The sequence below is a fragment of the Dipteris shenzhenensis genome, chromosome 2, assembly GCF_047967505.1.
Source record: "Dipteris shenzhenensis isolate YYH24624 ecotype China chromosome 2, Dip_SZ_1.0, whole genome shotgun sequence".
In the NCBI taxonomy this organism is placed as follows: Eukaryota; Viridiplantae; Streptophyta; class Polypodiopsida; order Gleicheniales; family Dipteridaceae; genus Dipteris; species Dipteris shenzhenensis.
Window position 1 is genome coordinate 61,053,207 of NC_141597.1, and position 25,605 is coordinate 61,078,811.

A 25,605-nucleotide genomic window follows, 5' to 3' on the forward strand; every position below is an offset into this window, starting at 1 on the left:
AGCCTTGCTCTGATACCACTACTAACACCATAACATAAATTTAAGAACATTAAACCATGTGCGAAAGAATCAAGGAGATTTAGAGAGGAGGAGGAAAGAGAGAGAAGTAGCATTGGGTCCGAATTTCCCCCTTTAGATTGTAGCTCTTGCTTCCCACTAGAGTATTTATAATGTATATTCCTAAAACAAAGAGCCAATAATAGTATGTCTAAAGCATCCCTTTTTTCCAAAGTAAGGGATTACTTTTCACAAAGCCACTTTGGCCTCACTTTATCCAAAATGATTTATGTCCCTTGTGTTTTACAAAGACGCTTTGGGCTTACCTTATCCAAAATCAGTTATGGCTTGTACTTCAAATATGCTTGAGGTTTACAATATCAATGTAATAAAATTGGCCCATGGCCATATAATATGCACCATACAACACCTCAATTGGTACCGCCACACTAACTCCAATCCTCATCATGAGTTCCATCACCTGTACTTGAGCCACCAATTACATTAGTTGTTACACTAGCAATATTAGTATTAGATTGAATCACTCACAATACCAACCATCTAGCATGGCAAAACACAAGTTAGTTAGGCATCCCCAACTAAACCATACAAGGCATCCACTAGGACCCCCGCTGTGTCATGTGCGCTCCCATGGAATACTTTGCAATAGTCAATATGAATAAAAAGAAAGTACTATCTAGAGTAACAAATATTATAAATAAATTTTCATAATAGAGTCCTAGAGAAATCTTCTAGACTGTTGTAGCTCAAAGCTACCTTAATGTCATATAAGAAAAAAGAAAGTGTGGATTGCTAGATATTAAGAAAGAGTTCACTATCTCCCATACAGCTTGTTGACAAATAACTCCACAAATTTGAATAAAAATAAGGTAGAAAATACAATGGAATACATGAAATATATTACTAATACAAGCAAGAAAGATGTTGGATTCAGGAAACTTTATTCAAGAAAGAAAATCTCTATTTCAAATCACATATATAGTAAGCTTTAAAGTCAAAACCAATCATAGGCTTTGCCTATATCAAATTAAGTGTAATCTCTACTAATGTTTTAGTAGTTGTCTTTGGATGTCAATTGATGTGCTTTGTCCTTTAGTCTCACCAAGTAATTACAAGATATTTTTATTTGCAATTCAGTTACATTGTTCAATTTATTTTCTAGCATAATGATTTTGGACATGTTCTTTGCATTGAACCTACTTTCTAGTTACATGCATATAGCTAACTTCTTGTCTCTAATGATCAAAATCATGAAGTCTTTGATATTAAAGTTGACTACACTAATGCTAATTGTGCTTTTTCATCCCATTCATTATAATATTTAGTAAGTTCCAAAAGTTGACCTTTTGGCTTTGTAATAGTATTCCATCGCTTTGTCATTTGAAATGTATAGCTTGAACTTTCAATTTCCAAGAGAGGTTGAAAGAAGCATTACAAAGGACAATAAGCTTATTGGCCTGAAGTCCCATGATTGGCATGAGTTCTTATGTGTATTCTACCTATTTCAAATCAATATTGATGCTTGAATGCTCTTCATTACTATAACAACAATTGTTATTGCATTGTTATAACTCCTTTGTTATGTGGATAGTTTTTCCTTCCAATTACAGTGAAAGGATGCTTATCAAAAGATGTTAGAAATGCTATCTACAAGATCAATGGCATTGTGAGGCATCCTTACAATCACATCCCCTTATATTCTATTTCATTTGAATGAGTATAAAATTTTGAGTCTTATATGGGCATGTGAAATAGATGGATCTTTCAAAAAGATATCTTCTTATCAAGCATCGAGAAGGCTAGGGTGGATTCCATTGAAGCTGTGTACTTACTTGAGAAGCACTTTCCCTAAAGAATTATGACAATAAGTGCATGTGCTTGTACACATAATAGAGCAAGTCGCCATTTTAGGAAGCATTCATAGCCATTGGCTTTTTCTTTTGGGACGTTTTATGAATATCTTGAAGGGATTTGTAAGGTAAAAAGCAAGATAAAGGGAAGTATGGTAGGGGGCTAGCTTGTGCAAGAGTCATTGGTACATCTCAGTGAGTTTCTTGCATCCATAGATCTTGATATGCCACTTCATTGTCATAATAAGGATGATGATCGTATCATTGCTGAGGTTGCATAAGGAAATGGATTCAAACAAAGATGGGTGAATAGATGAGGGAGAAAATCAAAATGTTTTGTATACCCAATAGCAACGACATACAAAAGTTTTCATCCCATTCATTGTAATATTTAGTAAGTTCCAAAAGTTGACCTTTTGGCTTTATAATAGTATTCCATCACTTTGTCATTTGAAATGTATAGCTTGAACTTTCAATTTCCAAGAGAGAGAAGGCAATGGTTAAGAGGATATTTTCTCTTCTTATACATCTTTGCTTGAAAGAAGCATTACAAAGGACAATAAGCTTATTGGCCTGAAGTCCCATGATTGGCATGAGTTCTTATGTTTATTCTACATGTTTCAAATCAATATTGATGCTTGAACACTCTTCATTACTATAACAACAATTGTTATTGCATTGCTATAACTCCTTTGTTACGTGGATAGTTTTTCCTTCCAATTACAGTGAAAGGATGCTTATCAAAAGATGTTAGAAATGCTATCTACAAGATCAATGGCATTGTGAGGTATCCTTACAATCACATCCCCTTATATTCTATTTCATTTGAATGAGTATAAAATTTTGAGTCTTATATAGGCATGTGAAATAGATGGATCTTTCAAAAAGATATCTTCTTATCAAGCATCGAGAAGGCTAGGGTGGATTCCATTGAAGTTGTGTACTTACTTGAGAAGCACTTTCCCTAAAGAATTATGACAACAAGTGCATGTGCTTGTACACATAATAGAGCAAGTCACATTTTAGGAAGCATTCATAGCCATTGGCTATTTTTTTTGGAACGTTTTATGAATACCTTGAAGAAATTTGTAAGGCAAAAAGCAAGATAAAGGGAAGTACAGTAGGGGGCTAGCTTGTGCAAGAGTCATTGGTACATCTCACTGAGTTTCTTGCATCCATGGATCTTGATATGCCACTTCATTGTCATAACAAGGATCATGATCGTATCATTGCCGAGCTTGCATAAGGAAATGGATTCAAACAAAGATGGGCGAATAGATGAGGGAGAAAGTCAAAATGTTTTGTATACCCAATAGCAAAGACATGCAAAAGTTGATTAAGAGATATAGAGGCCAAAACAAAAAGAGCAAGTGTGATGAGGAGCTTTAGAAGGCACACACCAATGCAATCATATCCATGGGACCTTGCTCTTCTCCCCAAATACATGTCATGTGCTTGGCTACAACAAGCTCTTTGTCAAGTTGAAGATCATGGAGAGCATGTAACTGAGCCAGCACAGGACTTTGCATGAGAATGTGATCTACATGTGAATTTCTTACTTTTTGGTTTGCTTAAGTTAATCACGATCACAATCACTATAAAATGCATCCTTGTTGTTTTAATGATTTTCCTTTGTGGTTCAAAAAGTACAGTGCATTATGGTCTTATGGATGACATTTTTGTGTAGAATGCATTGATACCAAGAGAGCCACAATTGATTGTGGAGTCATGGCTAAATTCATACAAGATAGCTGAGCAAGCACATCTGATACAAATCTCCTTTCCTCGTAATTAGATTATTGTGGGATCATATGCAATATCTTAGAAGTTGGAAAAATAATTAGGATTTTTATTCTTTATGTAAGATGGTTTAGAACTATCTACAACAACTCTAATGCTACAATAAGGAAAGATGGTAGTGGTTTTTCTGCCATAGACTCCACCAAACTCTTGACCAATGAAAGTGATACTTTTATTCTTCTCAAACAATGTGAGCAAGAACATACTAATGAATTAAGTTAATGTCTTTTGTTTTTGAACAATTGTAACATGTTTATACTTGAGCATAAATTATTATAATTAATGGTATTTTCATCTTAAACCTGGGTGATCTTTCATCCGGATCATTATGATCCAACATGGTGGTATATGATCCAAGTTGCTCCTCAAAGTAAACAAATTTTTGATGATAAGGAAGTGGATATGGAGATGCCCAGATCTTTCATAACGACTTATCTTATAGGATGTACTTTGAAGTTTGGATAGTTTCCTCAACATCATGTTGGGATAAGGCCATTTTGATGTCTTGGAAATATGAATTAGGACATCAAGACTACATCAAACCTGCTTTCATGACAATAACTTCATTCCCCTTCTCAAAAAAGAAGTGAATATGACCAAAAGAGGAACTTTGGAAGACTATTAGAGAGGAAATGATAGCTTAAACATGAAAACAAGTAACATTTCCTTCACTTGCATGAATTTCTCCAATTACTCCTTTAGAGCTGATGAAGCCTTTAAAAATATGATAGCTAGTGTGACCCCAACTATTGATAGACAAGAGAGAAAAAGTTTATAAGCCACATCAATCAATAAGTGCTACCATAAATTATACGAGCAATTATAACCTGTTGGAAAGACCCATGATTGACTGGCATAGAAATAAATACTCTCTCATCTAATATGATATTGACACAAATAGAGCTTCAACTCTTAGCCACGCACCCATGATTGAATGGCATAGACAAAAATACTCTCTAATCTAATACAATATTGGCACAAATAGAGCTTCAACTCTTAGCTACACAATGTTCTAATAGAGCTAGAGATGTCCTTGATATTCCAAAGCCTGAGGTCAGATTCAAATGTTGTTAGAGTAATGAGATTTTAGGTGGCTACCTATTACTCTCTCTATTATGCTACATTTGGGACCAAAACTAACTGAAATGAGAATCCTAAATTGCATGTTTTTATTGTTTTAGCTTTGCTATAATCAACCACGAAGATGTTTCTACCATGTTCCATAACAATCGTATTGCAAGGAGCAACATGAAATCATTTCTATCTCTACACAAAATTAGCTCTCTATCTTTCTTCATCATGAGAAGATTCATTGGAATCTAGTTGCTCTCTAATAGCACTACTTGAATCTGGCTGCTCAACAATTATTCACCCACATGATCGAAAAAGGTATCATAACACAACGGCCATTTGGTGTACCATTCCCCTCATTTAGCCTTTGCATGCCATTCTTGTTCGGTTATGATGTTTGGCATCAATCCCCATTGCTCTAACTCCTCCATATGTGGTGCACATCAAATCTATACTCTCCTCCGATGCCCAATTGTGCATTACTTGAATTTCATAACTCTAAGGATTATTTAGCTCTTCAAAATATTAAACGGGCCATTTAAACAAGTGCACTAAAAATACTTGCATATTTAATCCACAATAAATGATCGCCATTATAAAATCAGTGGATTGAGAGCAATTCAACCTATTGGTTTTTGTATCTCTCCTTAATAATTCTAGCAAACTTACACAAAACATAGAAAATGAGGCCAATGTGCAAATCTACAGACTTCATGGAATGAGGACATTCATTAAGGAGCTCCACATTTGGAAAAAGAGAGATATGGAGCTACATCTTTGGGGAAAGGTAAATATGAATGCAACCAATCTCTTTGCAACATTAAAAATGGGTTGTGCATACTTGTGACGTGGTCGAAAACATATGCTCCCAATTTATTTATATTTCTTGAAGGATTCGATGAGCTTGATGGCTTCACTGGAGAAGTGTGTTCAAAGGGATCAAAATCAAGAGGTAGAGAAACACACTAGATACAAACCAGTGATGGAAGTGACCTTGCTTTAGAGAGAGCCCTAGAGAGAGTCCTTTCTCTTGTCCATTAAACAATGCAACCACATAGGCACAGCCTCAATTGACATTCTACATAGGATTGAACTTGCCCTCTCCAAGGTTGTTATTGGGATGCACTTCTTAGATTTGAACTGATGCTCAAGCTTGCAATCCTCAACACGTAGGATCTATTGCATCCATTGAGGGGTTGCAAAGAATGCCACCCATTCTCATCAATTAAGATGTCAAATGAGAATTACACTACAAAGAGTAAGTGGAGAGGAGGCACTTTCTAGGGACAAATGAAAGCAATTTGATGGCACACTAAGATGGCACATTGTTGTGCCATCAAAAAACCATTAGCTTTTCTCACTCCTTTGCCCAAAACAAACCAGAAAAGAGTTAAATATATTAAACTTGACTTTCAAATTGCAATCCAATGCCTTCCCTTCTAAGACCTGCCACTACAATCAATTCTCAACCAACACCTTCTTCTCTTCCAAGACCAATCCCTCCTCTCCCTTCAAATACTTTAGAGATGGTCTTTCCTCAAAATGGAGTGGTTGTATTGCATTTTTGTGTCATGTTGATTTCATTTCATCCAAACATTTCTTAGGTCAAGTTCAAGTTACATTATTATTTTAAATCTGTCAATTCAAGCCCTTATGCCACCGGAACACTTAGTGAGCTAGCTCGACTTTGATGTAGGGGATGAGTAAGAATGGGGGGGATTCAAGTGGCAAGATAAGGCATCGAAGGTCAGTATCCAAGGTAGCTAAGAGGGATTCGAATCATCAAGAAGTTATATTACAAGAAGCGATGAAGGTATTAGAAAGTTATGTAATCTTCCATCTTAAGAGCTTGAACACAAACCTAGAAAGTGAACAGTATTATGTGCATATATCTGACAGTCCACATTGTTCATGTCAGGAATTCACAAGAAGAATAGACAAGGGAAATTTTATAGGTCACATAAGCACATGTACTTTTGTAGCATGGTTGTGTTGGGTTTTCCGTACTCATGATTGGAATGTGTAACCTTATTTAAAGCTTATAGTTCCCAATATTAGGATAGTTCTAGTTGGTTTTCCCCCACAAAAGCACTATAGTTGAGTCTAATCGATCTTGAAGCTTGAGATCATTTTGGTGAACCTTTCTACACTGCAAACTCTTAGAAACCTTGTCTCTATATCATCCTCACAAAATCCATGGTGCCAAGTAATGATAAAAACCAAGTATTAGGCTCTACTAGAGTAGTATATGGGTTGTCTTTGTTATGGTGAACTCGATCAAGGATACCCTTCACCACAAATGGTGACATCTTGGATGTGGTGGCCCTAGAGAGCCAACCTCGCTTGAAACCCCAACCTCGCACTTTTTGTTTTGTGGGTGAGAAGCTAGAGATGTGACCTCCTAGAGTGATGTCCTAAAGCTCGTGTATGACATAATCCACTATCACTTGTCTTTAGGTGAAAGGAATTCAAATGATAGTGGGTGTTAGTGCTGATGCCATTTACACTCCTTTGGCTAGACAACATAAAACCAATTCCCTAAGTCAAATAATGAGCAGCTAGGGGGATGAACAGAAACGAAAACATGGTGGACAAGGCAAGAAAGCGGGAAAAGAAGGGAGAGAAGGTGTTGCAGGTGAAGAAGGGGGGAGTTGAGCAAATATTGAGGGAATTCTTGCTTTGGCCTTTTGGACAATCCTCACATTGATAGGTTGCTTACCTAGAGGCAGGAGAAAGGGGAGCTATGAGAGGGTTGTAAGAGGTGGAATGGGTGGTGGGGAAGGGTAGAAAGTTTAACAAAGGAGGTTTTGGGGGGAGGGGGAGCATAATCCACTAGTTAAGGGGGGCTATTGCCCTTGTTTGATCCACACTAATTGCCTTTAAGGCTACACGAAAGCCTAGGTTGGCAAGGTATAAAGTTGAAGAGCGAGATGGAGGCCCAAAGCATGTGGCTTGGATTTGGATGAAGTCATGGGGCTTTTGTCAACTGAACTTCTCACCTCACACCAATGCAACAAGAGATCTGCATGCACAAACATGGAGAACTAAGAATGGAAAGAGGATTTAATATAGGAAGGTGAACACAAGACGTTGAAGCAATCAATAGGCTAAGGGGCGAAATTGATAGATGGGAGAGCTAAGCAAGAGAGAGTATTGTCAAAGCCCTATTGAATATTCAAAGAAAAATAAAGAAGTAATGATAAGAAATAAAATACATGAATATAAATACGTACGTATATTCATAAATGCAACATTATCTCGCAATTTTCATATATGCAACATTATCTCACAATTTATATAAGGGGTTAGATTAGTTGTATCGGTAACCTTTGATGGCTTAGATAAATCTTCTATCATGGCTTGAAATATCCAAACCTTCTATCATGGCCTAAAATCACTAGCCTTATCATTCAAATCAAAACCATCTACCATTACATGCCTACTACATCCTCATCTTACATTTACTAAGTGACTCAGCTATCATTCCTTAACCAGTCCAATTGGTAAGTCCAAAGCATCTAGGTGTTACTAAATGGTCATGAGCAATAATGCTATCTTGCTATAAACCTCATCTCTCCCCAACTTCCATGTCACGATGTTAGTAAGTCTTAACCAGGACATTGTGACAAAATATGAAGAGGGGAGAGGAGAAGAGTGGAGATAAGGAGAGAGGGCACAGCTAGAGAGCACACCACAAATGACTAACTGTACACTAGATTTAGTTGAAAATGTAGAATATATACAAACCCATTTAGGGTTAGGGTTAGGGCATCTAACCCTTTCCTTTATAGCACTCTATTAGGTTAGTGCTATGCACATATGATCACATGATGATGCTATGCACATGTGACCACATGATGTTGAGCATGAACTCTCAACACCTTCTCTCAAGATCAACATCACGAAGTAGGCCTTCCCTCAAGATGATGATTCTGGGGAATCGAAGAAGGACTGAGCATTACATTCCATCACACCCATTTAATGGGAATGTCCTTCCTCTACATCAAACCAAGAGCTAGTCGGTGTTTCTCAAAAAGCTCTTTACCGAGTGGTTTGGTAAAGATGTTTGCAACGTTCTCTTTGTTATCACAATGCTATAATGTGATGTCACCAAGCAACACTCTTTCTCTGATGAAGTGCTCTCTGACATCAATGTCTACTGGATTCTTGGCCAATGCTTGAGCCGATTGGTTATCACAATATATTGTTGTTGGCTTTGATTCATCAAAGTAATTTGCACTATGTTGTTCAAACAAAGATGTTTACATGTGACAAGTGGTACAAAATAGCTAGGGACTCTGCCCAATTGGTAAGTCCAAAGCATCTTGGTGCTAAATGGTCGTGATTTCTTGTTATGAACCTCATCTTTTCCCAACTTCCATGTTATGATCTTAACCAGGATCTATGTTGTTCAACAAGGATGTTTGCATGTGACAAGTGGTAAAATAGCTAGGGAATTTGTGTGATCACCCTTTCACTTCTACTTCTCCTTCATCCTTCACAAACAAGCATCACTTGTCATGATGTTGGTAAGTCTTAACCAACATCTATGTTGTTCAAACAAGGATGTATACATGCGACAATTGGCACAAAATAGCTAGGGAGTCTGTGTGATCACCCTTTCACTTCTACTTCTCCTTCCTCCTTCACCAAAAAGCATCACTTTAACACATGTATGATCTTGGGTCCTAGTAATGAGCCCTTTGGCTATTCCTGAGGGGAAATTGATGGACCACGAGGTAGTCTTATTTAAATCGAGCTCTTGGCGTTTAATTGAGTTTTAGCATGGTGAGCCTAAGGCAAGTCTCACATGCCCGGGTCAATCAAGGTCCTGGTATCTTCTCTACTCTTTGGTTAGAGGAATCCACACTTGAGGTGGAATAAGGCAGGGGGAAAGAATTCTCCATGAGATGTGTGGTGAATGCTGACCCTAGTTAGCATGGCGCCTAGTTGCGTTAGAAGGACCCAATGCCATGGTAGGTTTTATTCAGATGTGTACGTAGAGTTGAAGTTTTTGTGCATTCTTCTTCTTCGTCTTCTTCTTCTTCTTGTGCAGGAGCTCTGCCTGCCATCGCCAAGCTCAGATCCAGCCACCATGCTCTCCCAGCCCGCCATGAAGAAGGAAGACGATCACGATGATGAAGGTTAGTACTACTCCTCGCCCATCCCTCAATTTCTCCGTGTCGACGCCTGGATCTCTGCAGATCCCTACAGTTCTGTTGCTCGCAATGCCGATCTCCCTAGCTCGCCTCCCGTCTAATCTGTCTTTTCCGCCCGTCAGAGGAGTACTCCCCGTTCCTTGGCATCGAGAAGGGTGCTGTTCTCCAGGAAGCGCGGGTGTTCAATGATCCACAGCTTGATGCAAGGCGTTGCGCTCAGGTTCGTGTTTCGCCCTTTTCGCTTGCGGATCACTCATTTAAATGATCACCGCCACCAGCATTTTGATTCGAGAAGCAACTCACTCCATTGATGGCTGTCAATCGGCGATGCAGGTCATCACAAAGCTTCTTTATCTCCTAAATCAAGGAGAGGTTTTTACAAAGGTGCTGCGCTGAACCTTGGAACCAAACTTTTTTTCGAGCCTGATCCCACAAAAGGCAGGCTAATGCATTCTTCTATTTCCTGTAGGTGGAGGCTACCGAAGTCTTCTTCGCAGTGACGAAGCTTTTCCAGTCTAAGGATGTCGTGTTGCGTCGCATGGTTTATCTGATGATCAAGGAACTTTCTCCTTCAGCCGATGAGGTCATCTCTGGCCTTAAATTTGTTTTGAGTGTCTTGGCGTTAGGTTTCTCGTTTGACAATTCCGGCGGAGTTTGTGCCACAGGTCATCATAGTGACGAGCTCGTTGATGAAAGATATGAATAGCAAGACGGATCTTTATCGTGCAAACGCAATCCGAGTGCTGTGCCGAATTACCGACGCAGCATTATTGGGTCAGATTGAGCGCTACATCAAGCAAGCTCTAGTCGACAAAAATCCCGTTGTTGCAAGTGCCGCGCTTGTCAGCGGAATTCATTTGCTGAAGGTATGAAAGGGCCTAATAGGATCTGTTTTAGTGGAAATTGAAAATTTGTATGATTGGACATTCTAGTCTTACAAAGGTATATCTGTTTTAGTGGAACTTCAAGGCATCCTCGGAAAATTTCAAGCTTTTTATAAGTTGAATATCTTATTTCTCCCTACACTGGCAGACGAATTCAGAGGTTGTCAGACGCTGGAGTAACGAGGTACAGGAAGCAATTCAGTCAAGAGCTGCACTCGTCCAGTTCCATGCCCTTGCTTTACTTCATCAGGTTCGTATCCAATTCAGGGAAGAAGTTGGAGTTCTCTTGGTTAACCTTGCCTAGAAGCGTAACTCAGTTTTCAATCTGCCTTTACAATAATTTAAAACCTGATTTTATCAGATACGCCAAAATGACCGACTGGCTGTCAGCAAGCTTGTAACAAGCCTCACTCGTGGTTCTGTTCGATCTCCACTAGCTCAATGTCTTTTGGTTCGATACACGAGCCAGGTAAGTTACTAACATTTTGAAGACAATAAATGTACTTTTTATAGGAAGAAACGATGTTTGGTCTATGTTTGAAGGTTCTTACAATGATGTTTGGCCTGCAAGGTTATTCAAGAGACAGCTTCACATACTCAAACAGGCGATCGTCCTTTCTATGATTTCTTGGAAGGTTGTCTACGCCACAAGAATGACATGGTCATATTGGAGGCTGCTCGTGCCATCACTGAATTGAATGGTGTGACTAGTAGGGAGCTGACACCTGCAATCACCGTTTTGCAGCTGTTCTTGAGTTCATCAAAGCCGGTTCTGCGCTTCGCTGCTGTTCGAACCTTGAATAAGGCAAGATATCTAAGACTGTCGTTGTTGGACATGCTGCCAATTTTTGTGTGTACCAACACGTAGTAGGTAACAGTATGTATGTGCCCCGCCTCCCCCCCTTCTCTCTCAAAATATATATGTATGCTGGGTCTTAATTATCTACCATACTGCTGCAGGTGGCGATGACTCATCCTTTGGCTGTGACAAATTGCAATATTGATATGGAAAGCTTGATATCAGATCAAAATCGCAGCATTGCTACCCTTGCTATAACTACACTGTTGAAGACAGGCAACGAGTCAAGTGTGGATCGATTGATGAAGCAAATTACAAATTTCATGTCTGACATAGCTGATGAATTTAAAATTGTTGTTGTGGAGGCAATCCGATCTTTGTGCCTAAAGTTTCCACAGAAGTATCGTACATTGTAAGCTTCTGCTGGTGTTTTCACCTTTGCAGTCAGTCTGATTTATGTTATTAAGATGGCAAAGGAGGGAAAGCCGGTTTTGTGATTGTGACTGTGACTCTGTGTGCTCATAGTTGTGACGATAAGTATGTGAGCTTCGTCCTCTACCATTTTGAGCAACTTGCAGACCCTTTCTTCTTGGTTGTTCTTCCATTGGCCAGTTTCCACCTCTCTGTATTCTTATGTGCCATGGGCTTGAACGCAGTACATAAACTGACTCCAATGGAATCGTCCTCTGTGGCTGTCCATTGTGTGCTTAGTTCTTGAACCAAGGGTGCCACCTGCCTTAGTCTTAAGGGCTTTATATCTGGCTGAATCTGCTGTCTGCTCTTACTAGAAGCTTGAAGGCTGCTTTGGCTGAGGCCTTTACAGAGGCTGCTGCCACCCCCTATGTTAGGGTCTAAACTAAGGTTGGACTATCTTGGGTCAAGGCTGGACATCGAGGATTGGATCTAGGCTTAGGGCGCGTCTAACCTGAGATTTGAAATAACCTAAGGAGGGGTGGGATTGCAGCTAGCATGAAACCATGGATAGAGCTGATCCAAGTAATGTAAGCCTTCTCCTTTAGTGCTAGCCTTTGTCACGGCTGAGGATGCCCTTCACCTCCGGAGTACTGACAGACGAAGACCTTTGTATAAATTGATGCTCCAGTATGTGTGCGTGTGTGGATATGTATCTATGAGAGCATATCTTTATACGATGGTCTACACTGACCGTTGGGTGCTAATGACGGTGCGGATGTCATAGTGGCTAGTCGCCATGCGTGATGAAGTTCATGGTTTTCAACCTGAGTGACTGTCAGGAGATTGAATTTGCTTTCTGTTGTTTTTTTAGAGGATGAGTTTATGGAAGTAAAGCTACTTTATGCATGAAGTACTAAAGTTAGGGCTAGTTGCTAAAGAGGATGTAGATCTGTTGAATGATTCTGTATGTAGGATGGTCGATTAGTGCAGAATGTATGGGTGAACAATGGATGAATTGCTTGCAGTGTAGAGACAAATTTATTGCGATGTGTGGACAAACTCATGGCAATCTATGACGTTGCTGACACAGATTTGTAGGGAAGTACGCCTGACTGCCATACAGTGCACGGTCAATTCAATGCAAACTGTACGGGCAGGTCACGTTTGTAACAGTAATTGTAGAAGTGCAGTGATGGAGAACATGTATGGCTTGTATGACAGTGATGTTCCGAATGCAGTCTGGAGCAGCAACATGACCACTGTTGCAAGACACTGATATGCAGGCACAAGAGCAGTAAAGTGATGATTCAATTCTTGTAGGTGGGGAAATGGGGAGGAGGCTGGATCAACTCCTGATACCACTGTTGGGTGTAAGGAGCGAAGATTTTTAAAAAAAAAATGCATTCCTATAAGTTTATGGATAGAACACGGAGTACTTGCAAATGGATAATGAGAAAGTACGTACTAAGTGGTGGCCAATATATTGCCTCAAAGTCAACCACAAGAGTTGACCAATGAAGTCAAGCTTTGACTGAATCCTAACTGGCCTACAAGACCATACCAAGGCTAAGTGCGAACATCCTTTGCATGGTTTTGTCCAAAAATGGCAACTCCACTGTGTCATAAGCCTTCTCAAAATTTAAGAAGAGGACTGCAATAGGCTGAGACACTTCCTGTGCCCAATCCATTGTCTCCCAATAGGTGAAGGTGTTGTCCAGGATGCTACGCTTCTAAACAAAACCAGTCTTGAGTGTCATATGATGTCAGCAAGATGGGGACAGCGCTATAGGCTCAAGCCCTTAGCTAAGATCTTGTAAGGGTATCCAGATTGATTAGGCACCACTGGCGGATATCTAGCTGGCCTCTTTGTTTTAGGATTAGACAGACGCAGCCGTGATTGAGTGATTGGGCGAGCAAGCCAGAATCCAAAATCTCCCGGAAGGCCAATCGCAAGGAGCATGAATGCACTCCCAAAAGCACCTTAGAAGGCCGGGGTTAGGTGGGCACTTTTGCGGTGATAGGGCCTGAATGCCTCCAAGACCTCCTCATTTGAGAATGAGGCATCTATCTATCTCCTCACGCCTTGGGAGAGCACTAGAGGAGTATGTGCCCACATTACCTGTGGGGTCTCCTCCTTCAACTGGAACAACTAGTGGTAGAAGGACGTGTGGCTTCTGAATCTTTCGAGGGTTTGAGCGGATTTGGCCAATCTGGTTGCGTAGCAGCTGGACCTAGGTCCTTGTTGATTGTGGACGAGTGGTTTGGAAAAATTGCGTAGTCATCATATCCCCTATTGGACCTGGCGTGCTTTGGAGGAGTGGTAAGAGAACTCTCCTTGGCGGATCTCTGTGGCTTGAAGGTCCAGGTGCGCACTCTCATACTTGTCCGCAAGCCACTGGGAGGTTGGATCCAGCTCCTCGAGTCTCTCTATGGAAGCCAAGTCATGCCTCTTAGCTCTGTCTCTCTCACAAAGGGAGTGCCATGCCTGTGACAGTAGCTCCTTGCTACTTCTTTGATCGTTGCTGTTGCCCAACTGGCCCAACTTTCCTAAGGGGGCAAGACCTGTTGTTGCCGAATCATCACTCCTATGACTTGTTGAACAACCTCCTCCTGCAACAGTACATTGGGGATTTGCAACCCCTTTTGCGGGAGTTCGCGATAGGGTCGCTTTAAGTGAGGCATTATCGGGGAATGATTTGACATCGTCGTCTCGGCTAGGATACATGTGGCTCCTCCTCTATCCATCACCCAATATCCCAGATAGAATCTGTCAAGTCGCTCTAGCAAGTCATCATGCTGCCTTCTCTTGCAACAGTGCATCAAGGATTTGCACCCCCTTTTGTTGTAGGGTCCGCGACAGGGTTGCTTTAGGTGAGGCATTATCGGGGAATGAGTTGACATCGTCGTCTCAGCTAAGATACATGTGGCTCCTTCTCTATGCATCACCCAATCTCCCACGTAGAATCTGTCAAGTCGCTCTAGCAAGCCATCATGCTTCCTTTGACCAAAGGAATAGCGGAGGCTGACCGAAAGTCTAGAAATCTGTGTCCTGCCGCGTCTATTGTAGTCACTAACCGTGAAGATGAACTACTTCCACAAACTCTGCTCTAGTGAGGGCATTGTTGAAAAAGAGGCTTCGTCTTGCTTATTCTCCTCACACTCTAGAGTCTAGATTGTTGAGGCCTCCAACAACAATTCACAAGTCCACGGCTTGGGGTCATTCAGTGAGACGTCTCGAAAAGGAGGGCCGTTGCTATTGACATGTGGGTGCATAGACGTTCACGATCTCAATTGGACCCTCCCATCTTCAAGCCAATCCAAACTGCCAGTTCTATGAGCTCACCTTGATCATAAATGCCCGTGGCCAGCTCCTTCCCCTCCTGTCCCAACTACTACTTTGTCATATGGAACATCTGGTCCTGCATCATAAGGTCAAAGAGAAGGGGGGTCCGCTTCTTCTCTCCCTCGGCTGCAAAGTGGAAACTGCAAAAAGGACAGGAGGGGCTACCAATTGCTCCAATGGAACCTTTTTTTGAAGTTGTTGGATCAAGACCGACGTCTCCAAATCCATCAAGTGTTCCAAGGCCCTAGCTCCCTCGAAGGAGGCTGTTTGGATGATCTACCGGTGACTATCTCGATTAAGTTGTAAACCTGGAGTGATAAGTCACTCGGATCTGAACTAAAATCGAGAGATTTATGTGCTATGGCAATGAATGAAAAAATAATTGGTTACCTTTGATGGCGTCTATGGATTAGTAGCCTTGCATGGATATGTGTGGCTTGGACTCATGTCACAATTGGCATGCTTGAGAATCTTTCCAGTATCTTGAGGATACAAGGAAAAGATTGAAATTTAACCTTGTGAACAAGAATACTCATGTGAAAGCATAGACTGAGTCTTATGTCGGGGTGGAAAACCAGATACCTCGAGTTTGATTGGCAAAAACTTCTTATGATTTTAAGGTGATCATATTGATCCAAAATCAGGATATCCAACAAAATTTTTGATTATTGCCTACTCAACCTCAGATGAGAATTGACAAAGGGAGTCATAAACGATGTCGGAGACTTCTCAATATATATCTCGGGTGGTAATTGAATAGATTCCAAGATTTTTCAGGATACTACATTATAGATACTATTATTGAATGAGAAGCATAAGTCATTGGCCATTGATTATTTTTTCTATGCTGAGCATTAAATGAGAAATATAGTTTTGGATGAGAAGTACAGTTTGAGGATCTTTGATTATTTTTCCTACCCTGATTGATATCACATCATAGATGCATTTTTAGGGGTGTGGAGATTGTTTTATTTATAATCGGACTGGCTAGGGTCTAACCAAATGACCATCTAGGTTCAAGGTCCGGCTAACCTAAGATGTAGGATTGGATCTAGGGTTAGGGTGCAGTCTAGCCTGAGGTGGTTAGGTGGAATTGGAGCTAGCATGAATGCGATTTAGATCCCGTGGATAGAGCTGATCTGGGAAAAGCTAGGCTTTAGTAGAAAACTAGAGGCCCTTGTGGAAAGTAGAGCTATTTTATGCAAGAAGGCTAGCTGCTAACTAGGCTTATAAATACAAGCCTGAAATGCAGTTTTGGGAGGATGCTTGGAGTTGGATGTAGACCTATTGGCATGGGAGTTATAGCTAGGGGAAGGGTCACGTGGTATGCGATGCATGATACTGGCCAGCTCTTGTGGTGGTCTAGACCTTAGGCCCGGGGATGTCTCAAAGTATGCAGTCCAAGTCTAGGAGGTGAGCTGCTAGCTCAAAATCCTAAAATCCAATGGGTTGCTATTCAGTGATTTGCTTAGTGATGATTCTAGCTCAAGGGCTACATCAAGGGCTACACCTTATCGATGTTAGAAGTGACTTGACCTGGTTGGGGTTGTTCCACCTTGGCTGCTGAACGATTGCATAGTTTGCCTGTTTGCCTTAGTTGTGCCAGTTGTATTGCTGCTCCTGTCCCTTGAGTTTGTGTCCAAGTGGCGATCAGCTGTTCAACTATATCAAAATATCTTATGTGGGTTCAGAAGCCCCCATAGCTACAAATTATTTGGTCTTTAGAACACCAAAATCTGAATTTGTACGATTGGATGTATTCTAGTCTTACAAAGGTATATTTTTCTATCACTTTAGCAAACATGCAAATTTGAATTTTCATCCCAGTGGTGATCAGCTGTTCAACTATATCAAGATATCTTATGCATAAAATTTGTACAATTGGATGTATTGTAGTCTTACAAAGGTATATTTTACTATCACCTTAGTGGACATGCAAATTTATTGAATTTTCCTCCAAGTGGTGATCAGCTGTTCAACTATATTGAAATATCTTACACAGGTTCAGAAGCACCAACAGCTACTAATTATCTGTTCTTTTGAACAACAAAATCTGAATTTTTACAATTGGATATATTATTGCTTACAAAGATATATGTTTTTGCTGCTTCTATTCTTGCTCCTGTGTGTGGTTGTGTGCATGGTAGCCCTGTAGATCTTCATGTTAGTTTCCTCTAGTCAGTCCTGACACTGCATCCAAAAGAGGATTTGCATAATGGGCGCACACATGCTTGTGTGCATAGGCACATAGACATATTTTTGTATGTCACTTGTGTGTATCTGTACAATAATCCCCCAGATGTGTACATATATACATATACATTGACATAGCCTATGTATGCATAACACACACGCACACGCACACAGAGAGAGAGAGAGAGAGAGAGAGAGAGAGAGAGAGAGAGAGGTCTCAATGTCTGCAGAAGGCCAAAAGGACCTATGAGACCAATAACATAATGCATTGTGAGATCTCCACTGGTACAACTGGGAATTAGAATTACTTAGTGCACCTCTAAAGCTGTAACAAAATCCTATCATCTAGTGCTCACATGGTGTGGTAGAACAACAAACATACTAAAAATCCACTTCACAGACATCAGTTGTAGCCTGAGTGTTCGTAAATAAAACAGGTTGAACTTTGAAGTCTTTGATAATTGCTGATCTGTTACAGTAAACAGCCCATAGTTTCTGCTTTCAGTTGAGCTTGGGTAAGATCATGTGATATCTAGACCTTTGTGCCTTTCAATTTCTTAGCTTGTTTCTCGTGATTCAAACGTAACATTGGCATGCATATTGACTTGATCGGTGCTTAACTATTTGATTGGAATCCACTGTTATCTCTGGTACGACCTCCCTTGGATGCAAGTGGAGAAGCTTTCTCTGTTGTATTGATCATCTACTAGGAGGCTTCCCATCCTGCATTGAGTGCCTTCCACTTCCTTCCAATTCTTCTTCAACTTCTTTGTGTACTTTCATGTCCATTTCCTTGTGAGTAGCCTCCATCATGTTTCCATGATTGCATCTTCTACATTTTTTCCGATTTGAATAACTTTGTGCTGAATAACTCAGTCAAGGTGAACTCTAATTGGGGTGTTGTAGAGGAAATGCATTCTTGGACCACCTCATATTTGTATTAAACTAATTTGCATCCTACATCTTCTTGCTTTCTTGAGACTTGCCTCCAGTAGCATGTCGCAAAGAGAAGAGCATCGACACAAACCTATCGACCCCTTCTTTACTAGCTATAGTATATGTGTGCTCCATTTTCTTCTCTATTTGTTGTAGACATGATTAAGGTCTGCACTCCTTGTTGCAGTGAAATTATATATTCCTGCATACTGAGTAGACTCATATTGTGTATGTGGAATTTTGGGGGAAGGCCTCAGAGCTTATGTCAAGCTGCATGAGATTTGTTTGAACCATCAATTTGCTTGTGTTCTATAATTTAGTATACATTAACAATAAAGGAACAATTGCATGCCCCTTTTATGTGAGGGAATTATTTTTCTCAAATGGGTTCTTGCTTTATGTGATGCAGGATGAACTTTCTTAGCAACATCCTTCGGGAAGAAGGGGGTTTTGAGTACAAAAAGGCTATTGTTGATTCTATTCTAATTCTCATTAGAGATATCCCTGATGCGAAAGAAAGTGGTCTATCCCACCTTTGTGAGTTTATTGAAGACTGTGAATTTTCCTATTTGTCTACACAGGTAATTTTAGGGATTTCTTAAGCTTTACATACTTTTCTGCACAATTTGGTCTTTGTCAAGCTTTGGTATGTATTGCTAATGCAAATAACTTTGGTTGCTGTGGATGGCAGGATGGTGACATGTCTTGTGCTAAGTTGACAATGCTGTCTCTTTTGTTTCTACAGATCTTACATTTTCTAGGAAACGAGGGACCCAAGACAATGGATCCAAGCAAATATATTCGTTACATACATAATCGTGTTATTCTTGAGAATGCAACAGTAAGGGCAAGTGCTGTTAGTGCATTGGCAAAGTTTGGTGCTCTTGTTGAGGCTTTGAAGGTGAGGCCATATTTTTGAAATTTGGAGTGTCTCTTTTTATTTATAAAATAAGAAAGTGATTTTTTTCCTTGAGTTGGTCTGGTGTGTGCTAGCTAGAATTGATCTTTATGTACACCTTGCATGAACAGCCTCGCATATTGGTGCTTCTTAGGCGGTGCCTTTATGACAATGATGATGAGGTTAGTTACTAGAACTACTTTTGTTACTGATTTGAAGTATTTTTACGTACCGATTCTGTAATTATATCAATGGCAGTGTATCTGCTGTGTTTAGGTGGCATTATATTTACCTATCTGTTTTTTGGTAGCATTATATAAAGGAGTGTATCTGCAGTGTTTTCTTTGTACTCTATTCTATTTTCATTCCATCCGGTTTGGATGCCACAACTGCTGTATTCTTTATAACACACTGCTGGCACATGTCTCATAGTTCAGGGGTAGGACGTGTGAAACCAGCCTCAACAACGTAAAGGGTGGTAGGATCCACTTAATTACAGCATACACAGTAAATAGACAAGTAAATATGCACACAAAACAAATCACAGGGGAGCTAGAGCGCTCCTACTCAGAAACAAGGACACCGATTGGCCCCAAACGTTGGCGCTCCTTGCGGTATTTATTTAACATTCATTTGAAGCTAAGCGGCTTATTACAAAGGTCTCTGGGAAGCTACACCACAGGCAAACCAACGCTCGCAGACTCCCGTCCAGCCCACCTTGTAATTCCCTGCTCAACTTCAAACGGTGAATGGCATCCAATCATTGGACAATCCTGTATCCTCAGCCAACCAAAGTATGCAACAAAGACCCCAATAGCATCCACTGTCTGAGCCACACCTGCAATCGCACAACCAAGTGCCCAACCAGCCAAACACGGTTGAACAACTGCAAGACAAAGCCCTCAACAGCTGAACTTTGGTGCAATCAAACAACCAAAACACTTCCGAGCGGGTTACCTCAATCTATAGCCTCCCTGGCCACTGCCCAACAGCATAAATCGACCCTTCTTCGCGAGGAAAGAAACCCAAATGCAATAACTAGCCAGCAACCAATTAGGGAACGGCAAAAGTAGGCAAAGACAAGCCTTCTTCTACCCGGAATCCATAGCAGAAAGGTCACCTTGGCTAGAAAACTCTAGATCCTGCGGAGATAAGTTGATTTTGCTCTGGCATAGTCCCAAAAGTAGCTTAGAAGCGAACACCCACGCTTGGAAAGGTTAAGAACCTTAACTAGTGCTCCCTAACTGGTAATGGGAGTAGGCCCTAACATAAGTTGCCACCTCATTATCCATCTAGAATCGGATGTCAAAAAGAGTGGCAGACTCTGCCATACAAAATTCTTTTTACAAGTACTTGTATACCGCGCTATACAAAACCAGCCGTAAATAACCCGCTTTGGAATTAGGAACTCTTGCCCTTTGGAACATTCAGTGGCTCATCCATGCGACTAGCCGGCTCCTCCCTCTTACGGTTGGGACAATCTTTGGACCGATGTCCCTCCTCTTTGCAAATAAAACATTTGTCAGCTTCATATAAAGCGCGTCGTTTCTCTGGAGACACATCCTTTTGACGATTGGCTTTCCTATCAGACTTATCCCCACGAGATCCATTCATAGATTCCTGCTTATGTCCACCTTTGAACCCAGAAGTCCTCCCCTGCATCAAAGCATATGCCGTGCTAGCATTCTTGATAAGCTGAGACATATTGGAGACTTGAGTCTTCGTGCAATAGTCCCTCAACTCCCCCTCAACTCCTTAGGCAGCCCGCAACAATATTTCTCAACTTGCTCAGTGAAAGGAACAAGCCGGTAAGAGCTAACGGGCAACAAAGCCGCCCAAAAGTTGCTGCTATACTCCTCTAAATTGCGGCAATTAATGCAATTCAGCTCATGCCAAGCAGTCATGATATCTACTTCAAAAGTCGTGGTAAGCCACGTAGCTGAAAACACCTGCTTGAAACCTACCCACATGTTTGGTGTAGTGTTTTGCATAAGCATAGTGGTCCATCACTGAAGTGCATTCCCCTTTAGGAAACTTGCAGCCCGGCGTACTTTGGATGACACTGAAATTCCCTCCTGTGTAGGCTGCATCCAACATTTGCATACTTCATCTTCTGTCCCGTGGGCTGTAAACTAGGCTGAAATCCAACTGTTTGACTAGTAGGCATACCCGAAAATTGGGCTTGTGGGCTGACCATAGCCTGAAACACTGTACCACCACCAAAATAACCTGGCTGAACCGGGTTTGCCAAAACTCCTTGCTGTCCGGAAGCCATGGACTGAAATTTATTAGCTTGAGTCGGCCCCAGAATCGTATTAGATTGCTGCTGACCATAGGGGATTTGAGAGGGCTGATCCTGAAAAGTGACATGTGGTCGCTTGTTAGCTTCAACATCCCTATCCCCATCATCAGGCTTCCTTTTCTTCGGCTGCTCATTTGAGTTCATCATCTTCTGGAAGCGAAGATCCTGTGTGAACTGTGTAAAAGCACTCATGAAGCTCTGCATCTGTGCCTTGAATAGTTCCACATCCTCCTCATCCGTCCAATCATCCTGATGCGCTGCAACATCTTGGGTCTCCTCTCCTTCACCCTGGTCACCTCCCAAGAGACTGAGACATCTACTCTTCCTCCTCAGTAAGGCTCATGGATCTCTCCTTGTGACATATTTACTGAATAGTATGCTGTCTTCTTCACCTAGTCTGCTGGACTTGCACCAAGCCAACCACAGGCTCCTCTCTTGAAGAAGTTAGGTGGATCCCGGCAATGGAACCACTGAAACCAGCCTCAACAACTTAAAGGGTGGTAGGATCCACTTAATTACAGCATACACAGTAAATAGACAAGTAAATATGCACCACAAAACAAATTACAGGGGAGCTAGAGCGCTCCTACTCAAAAACAAGGACACGCAGTTTACCCGGAGCAGCGTGGTCAAGTCCAGAACTCTTGGAACAGCCCTAGAACCAATCGCAGGCACCTAGAACAGCCTGGAAGAGCCCAAAAGCAAATTGCAAACTGGAACAGACACCTTGCAGAAATCGCCACCTGCAACAAGCTCCTGGATCAATTGCGATTTGCTCTGGCAGGCCCTGGATCACTTGGAACTGCCCCCTGGGTAAAAACGAATTTCCCTGGCAGGCTTTGGATCACCTGAAACTAGCCCCTGGGTAAAAAACGAATTTCCCTTGCAGGCTCTGGATCACCTGAAATTGACCCTTGGCTAAAAACGAATTTCCTTGGCAGGCCTTGGAACCTCTTGGTAAAAAGCGATTTGACTCTAGTAGCACCTGGTAGGCTCTGGCAGCTCCAAACTAATGATTTGGCTCCTCTGGAACTGATTTTGGCCAACTCCACCTAAAAGAAGGGCTCCTCCTCCCCTTTTAAAGCCCTATGCTCCCAAAAGCAGTGTTTTTTGCCTAGTAACTGAGTGCACATTCAATATTTCCAAGGGGTTTTGTTCTATGTAATGTTCTAATAGGTATGCCTCTCTCTTTGGCTCTCTTTGATCCAATATGTTTGCATTGTTAAAATGATCTTGGGGTGCACCTTGTACCATCTCAAGTTGGGGTTCAATGGAAGCTGCATGGGTATCTTGGTGAGGACTTGGGTGGTTGGGATTGTTGTAAGATTCTTGTAATATGGCTTCAGATTTCAAACAAACTTTCCAATTCGTTTCTTTATTTAGGGATACTCCTTATATTTGACATGTGTTTATGCTTGTTTGCCTACTCAATGTACTTATCTATGTCTTACAAACTCTAGCCTCTGTTTATAATATTAGCATCATAGACTTTGTAGTTCGGAAGTTAAGCTGGCAGATCCAATCATCCTATTTTAATCTTAAATCAACATGGTTTTGATACCATGTTGTTGCAATCATCGTATGTGAATCAACATTGTTTTGATACCATGTTTTAATCATTGAGTTTGAAAGTGTGTACAAGGCTAGACTAGTTCTGTAGATAATGCCGTGGCTAGGACATCGTCTTTTCACATCGAAGACACGGGTTCGATTCCGAGATAGCCTTAAATTGCCATGAATATCCCAAGCTTGAAACCTCAAGACATGGGTGAAAACGGAAGAATAATTACAGAGCCAACACCTCAAGACATGCGCGAAAACGGAAGCATGGCGACGAACACCAAAGACGATGAACTCAAAATTGATCATAAAGATACTATTGCAAAGCAGTGTGAAGTACAAGGTTGAAGATATCTACTGCCTGCGAGGTGAAGAGTAGCCGCGAGGGAGGCTCATCATATAAACCACACGCATCCCCTTTGGCTACGCCATGACCAACTTGGCAGAGGAGCCCAGGTGGTGAGCAGACCGCAAAGGTGCAGAAGGGAAGCTGACAGATTTTTTGGGATTGTCCCATCCTGAAGTCCTCAACAGAGGTGTGTAGCAGAGGGAGAGGCAGTAGATGAGGGCAACATCTTGTGTGGTTTCAATTCAAGCAATAGTGGTTAGTACCCCACTGTCCACGTATTGTGGTTTGTGAGGTGCACCATTTTGAAATACATTTTGGTTCCTTTCTTGGACGTTTTATTCAGCTATTGGTCGCCATATCTTGCTATCTATTCCAGATCTAAGCATGGTTTACATTTACATGTATGTCTACACATCTCTGAATAGGATATATATTTCCAAATGTGATCTCGTGAGCAACTTAATTACTTTCCACTACATGTTCTTACATGGCTAGAAGCTAGGGTTTGAGCCAGAACTACATGGGCAGATACTCTAATTCCAACTCCAACTACTCTTGGAATGGGCCTAAAATGGTTCTAGATGGATCGCATTTAGTGGACCTTGAGTGGAAAATAATCCTCTCCAAGATGTCCCATTGTATCTTTTTGGCCCACAAGGTATTAACTTCAAACAATTAAAACACGAGGTTTCATGGTAGAATGGAGGACATGGCAGGTAACTTGTTAACACTGGACACAACCAAATAGATCCATTCTAGTGTGGAGCTCACCACAAGCATGATTAGAAACAGTGTAGGTTAGCTACATGTGTGGAAGAGAAGTTTGTATTGCTGTGAGTACTAAGCCTAGGATAGAGGCTAAACATATTGATGTAACAAAGCCTCTCATGCCATAATTTGGACTTTTCTTGTCACTGATTTTGTAGAAAAAGGTCTTCTTAAATCCCTCATGCACCCAATAGTGATAGTCTTTGAATTTGATTCTTCATTATCCTCCTCCTGGTCCTCTTTCTTTTTTTTGCAACTCTTTGCAAAGTGGCTAGGTTTGTCTTCTTCTTCTTCTTGCTGCCGTCTTCATCCCCTTGCCCAACTTATTCTTATGCTTGCCTTTGTCGTCGCTTCCATCAACATCTTCTTTGCGACTTGCTCCCACAGTGGCATTGCTCTCATCATTTCAAACATGAGTGGCTTGATACACTCTACTAGTGCCATTGTAACAAAACACAAAAGTGCTAGCCTTCATCATGGCTGAGTTTGCCCTTCACCTCCGGAGTTTCGACAGAAACTCAGTACAAAGACTTTGTATAAATGGATGCTCAAGTATGTGTGGGTGTGTGGATTTGTATGTGTGAGAGCATATTTTTATACTATGGTCTACACCCACTGTTGGGCGCTGATGACGTCAGTGGGGATGTCATAGTAGCTAGTCCCTGCTATGCATGATGGAGTTTATGGTTTTTAACCTTGTGAGTGACTATCATGAGATTGAAACTGCACTATGTTGTGTTTTTAGAGGATGAGTTTGGGAATGTTCTTGGATTCATCTAGGTATATGCTTCTGCCGTATTAGCGGACATGCAAATTTCACCTTGTGAAGTTTTCGTCCAAGTTGCGGCCTGCTGGTATTGTGATAATTCTTTCTATCTTAAATGGTGCATTGCCCTATCAGCTAGATTTAGATTTAGATGCTCGTTGGGGAGAGACTAAAATGAAAATGTTTAGACTTCACAAGCAGTTGTAGCTTGAATGAAGAGATTTTGGACTACCTTTTGATTAGCCTTCTCCTTTAGTGCTAGCCTTCATCATGGCTGAGTCTGCCCTTCACCTCCGGAGTGCCGACAGAAACTCAGTACGAGGACTTTGTATAAATGGATGCTCAAGTATGTGTGGGTGTGTGGATTTGTATGTGTGAGAGCATATTTTTATACTATGGTCTACACCCACTGTTGGGCGCTGATGACGTCAGTGGGGATGTCATAGTAGCTAGTCCCTGCTATGCATGATGGAGTTTATGGTTTTTAACCTTGTG

The 25,605-nt window shown here is 41.2% G+C and overlaps 1 protein-coding gene across 1 annotated transcript in view; it reads left to right on the forward strand.

The window, feature by feature from the left end:
- Positions 1–9,751: 9,751 nt before the first annotated feature.
- LOC147905091 (coatomer gamma-2 subunit, putative / gamma-2 coat protein, putative / gamma-2 COP) overlaps positions 9,752–25,605 on the forward strand; it is a 42,468-nt gene continuing 26,614 nt past the window's right edge. The window contains exons 1-12 of the mRNA XM_087390121.1: positions 9,752–9,883; positions 10,021–10,118; positions 10,232–10,282; positions 10,368–10,481; positions 10,564–10,764; positions 10,931–11,032; positions 11,144–11,251; positions 11,354–11,587; positions 11,743–11,993; positions 18,877–19,048; positions 19,213–19,368; positions 19,497–19,547. Of these exons, the coding sequence (XP_087246247.1) occupies positions 9,835–9,883; positions 10,021–10,118; positions 10,232–10,282; positions 10,368–10,481; positions 10,564–10,764; positions 10,931–11,032; positions 11,144–11,251; positions 11,354–11,587; positions 11,743–11,993; positions 18,877–19,048; positions 19,213–19,368; positions 19,497–19,547 (1,587 nt within the window). The 5' untranslated portion in view covers positions 9,752–9,834. The remainder of the gene's footprint in view (positions 9,884–10,020; positions 10,119–10,231; positions 10,283–10,367; positions 10,482–10,563; positions 10,765–10,930; positions 11,033–11,143; positions 11,252–11,353; positions 11,588–11,742; positions 11,994–18,876; positions 19,049–19,212; positions 19,369–19,496; positions 19,548–25,605) is intronic.